This window comes from Drosophila suzukii (genome assembly GCF_043229965.1).
Source record: "Drosophila suzukii chromosome 2 unlocalized genomic scaffold, CBGP_Dsuzu_IsoJpt1.0 scf_2c, whole genome shotgun sequence".
Lineage (NCBI taxonomy): Eukaryota > Metazoa > Arthropoda > Insecta > Diptera > Drosophilidae > Drosophila > Drosophila suzukii.
In genome coordinates, this window is record NW_027255896.1 from 11,101,052 (window position 1) to 11,103,503 (window position 2,452).

Consider the following 2,452-nt stretch of genomic DNA (forward strand, 5'->3'; position numbering starts at 1 on the left):
TTTATTGCTTTGTGTATTTATAGTTTGAGGTATTGAGGCTCGAGCTGCAAAGACGAGTACAGACTCCAGTGAATTAACAAAGCTGTCTACGCCGGCTTCATCGTTGAGATGAGGACTTAGCTGAATGTGTGAGCTAATATACTTTCTGTACTTGTTCCTGGATGACGGAGTAGAATAAACAGGACAGACAAGTGATCAGATGAAAGATCCGAAAGGCATTCGGCGCTTATCACATTTTTAGGAATATTTTTGGTAATCGCAAAGTCTATTAAATCGGGTAGATCGTCTCGTGACTCCAAAAGAAAAGCAGCTCTATAAAGCAATTATCAAAGCCAAGAACAAGCTCTCCTGCTGCTATGAAGTGATCTCCTAGTGAGTTGAAAAACTGCATAAACTCATCTTCAGCTATAGTGAAGCGAGGGGGGCAGTATACGGCGGCTAGTGTAAGTTGGTTGCTAGTATTTAGTTGTATGTTTTAGCAAACTTGTTATGATAGTGTTGCTTAATACGGCTTCTGATTAGAATTCCAGTCCCAATTTGTGAATATCCTTTGTTGTAGGCTGCATATAATAGCTTCAAAGTAGCTTTTTGGCTGCTCCGGCGATTGATGATGCTGAGCCGTGTTCGGTTCTTGGTATGCTGATTGCAGAAATGAATCTTTTGAGGCAGGGGTAGCCAGTCCTGAATTTAAAGCGCTTGCGTATGCCACATTTTTGTCAGAGTGTATGGGTCCAAGTGAGGACCTGGCTGCAGTCGAGAAGAAGACTTCAGGGTTTGATATGGAGGCTATCAACGTTTTAATTTGTAATTCCTCTCTGGTGGATGCGGCCTTTCAGCTCCTTATATACTGGGCAACCTCTATAGTTAGCAGTGTGATGATTGCCACCGCAGTTGCCGCCCTTTTTTTTCGAGTTGCAGTCATCTTCGTATCGCTCTACAACACGTGCCTGCTGGAAGGGACCTTCCCCGACAGGTGGAAGCGCCAAAAACTTCTGCTCCTGCCAAAGCCAGGGAAAACATCGGGTGAAGCCTCTTCTTACAGGCCCATATGCCTGCTGGACACCATAGGCACGGTCTTCGAAAGGGTCATTGCAACAAGGCTTAACGCTGCTATGGAGGAAGCCGGTGGACTCTCTTCCAACCAATACGGTTTCCGGAAAGGGAAATCGACACTGGACTAGAAAGGGTCACCAACATTGCTTCTAAAGCCATCGCTGGTACCAGATGACGAAGAAGTATTGTCTAGTGGTCACGCTGAACATACGGATTGCGTCTGCGCAATTCGAGCAGTGGAGGAGTGGCTCTCAGTGGCGGGCCTAGAGCTGGCATCACACAAAACTGAAGCGCTGCTGATATCAAGCAGGAAAGCAGTGGAGTCAGCGCAGATCGGATACCTGGGAGTCATGCTGGACACCCGCCTCTTATACCGCGAACACCTAGAGTACGTAAATAGAAAGGCAAGTGAGACCACAGGATCGCTCTGCAGGATCCTGCTGAACACCAGGGGACCGAAGCAGGACAGACGTATGCTTCTCGTGACCGTTGTCAAGTCGCAGTTGTTGTGCGCTGCTCTGGTGTGGGCCGAGGCTACGGCTGTAAGTAGCTACATCCGAGGGGTTAACTCGACGTACCGCCTTCAGAATATCGAGTTCCTTTAGGACGATCTCGGACGACCCAGCGATTTTCATTGCAGGCCAAGTTCTCCTATGTGAACTGGTGCGGGAGGCCAAGGAGATTCGCGCGGCCCTAGCTGACGATCAGACGAACCACAGAGCCAAGACCGAGGTGAAGAGGAGTGCCAGGATGAAGAGCGTCGACAACTGGCAGGCAGCCTGGGACAACTCCAGCAAGGGACGCTGGACGCACCAGCTCATCCCCAGCATAGAGCTTTGGTTAAACAGGAAGCACGGCCAGGTAGATTTTTACCTCTCGCAGGCGCTGAGTTGACACGGTTGCTACCGAAGCTTCTTTAAGCGCTTTGGACACGATTGCGGCAGTGGGATTGTTGAGGACGCTCAGCATGTCCTCTTTGAATGTGGCCGCTTTGGCTACGACCGCCAAACACTGATGGAGACCACCGGGGCAAGAGTTCGGCTAGAAACTTTTGTGCCCATCATGCTGCTGAATGAGGTGAATTGGGAAGCGACGGCAGCCTACGCAGCGAGTGTACTGTGAACGCTGCGTCGCAACGATAACGAGCGGAGAGAAGCTACAGCCTAGGCGGCTACCATTGCGCGAAGCAATACCTTGCGGTGATACCGCGCAACCACGGCCCCCTACTCCTGTTGCCTGTACTTATCTTTATCCTGTATATACGTGTAGGTAATAAATGAAAAAAAAATTTTTAAAAACAGTTTGACCTTGGATGGCTATATTCTTGGCAGTTTGCCCATTGTACCGGACCATTGCGTTTGTGCGGTTCCTCAAATGTAATTCGGCGGTGCAGCAGGAA

The 2,452-nt window shown here is 49.3% G+C and overlaps 1 protein-coding gene across 1 annotated transcript; it reads left to right on the plus strand.

Annotated features, from left to right (window-relative positions):
- The first annotated feature begins 725 nt into the window (after nucleotides 1-725).
- LOC139354294 (uncharacterized) lies at nucleotides 726-2,175 on the plus strand. The gene is made up of 4 exons (XM_070998514.1): nucleotides 726-1,125; nucleotides 1,225-1,599; nucleotides 1,694-1,914; nucleotides 1,975-2,175. The coding sequence occupies exons 1-4, from the start codon at nucleotides 726-728 to the stop codon at nucleotides 2,173-2,175; spliced, it is 1,197 nt and encodes a 398-aa protein (XP_070854615.1).
- Nucleotides 2,176-2,452: the final 277 nt, after the last annotated feature.

What these genes read in the sequence shown, in the direction of transcription:
- LOC139354294 (XM_070998514.1), top strand. Translation starts at nt 726, where the DNA reads ATGGGTCCAAGTGAGGACCTGGCTGCAGTCGAGAAGAAGACTTCAGGG. An exon ending in CGCTGCTATGGAGGAAGCCG is followed by an intron (nt 1,126 to 1,224) that starts GTGGACTCTCTT and finishes CGCTGGTACCAG; the next exon opens with ATGACGAAGAAGTATTGTCT. An exon ending in TAAACAGGAAGCACGGCCAG is followed by an intron (nt 1,915 to 1,974) that starts GTAGATTTTTAC and finishes AGCTTCTTTAAG; the next exon opens with CGCTTTGGACACGATTGCGG.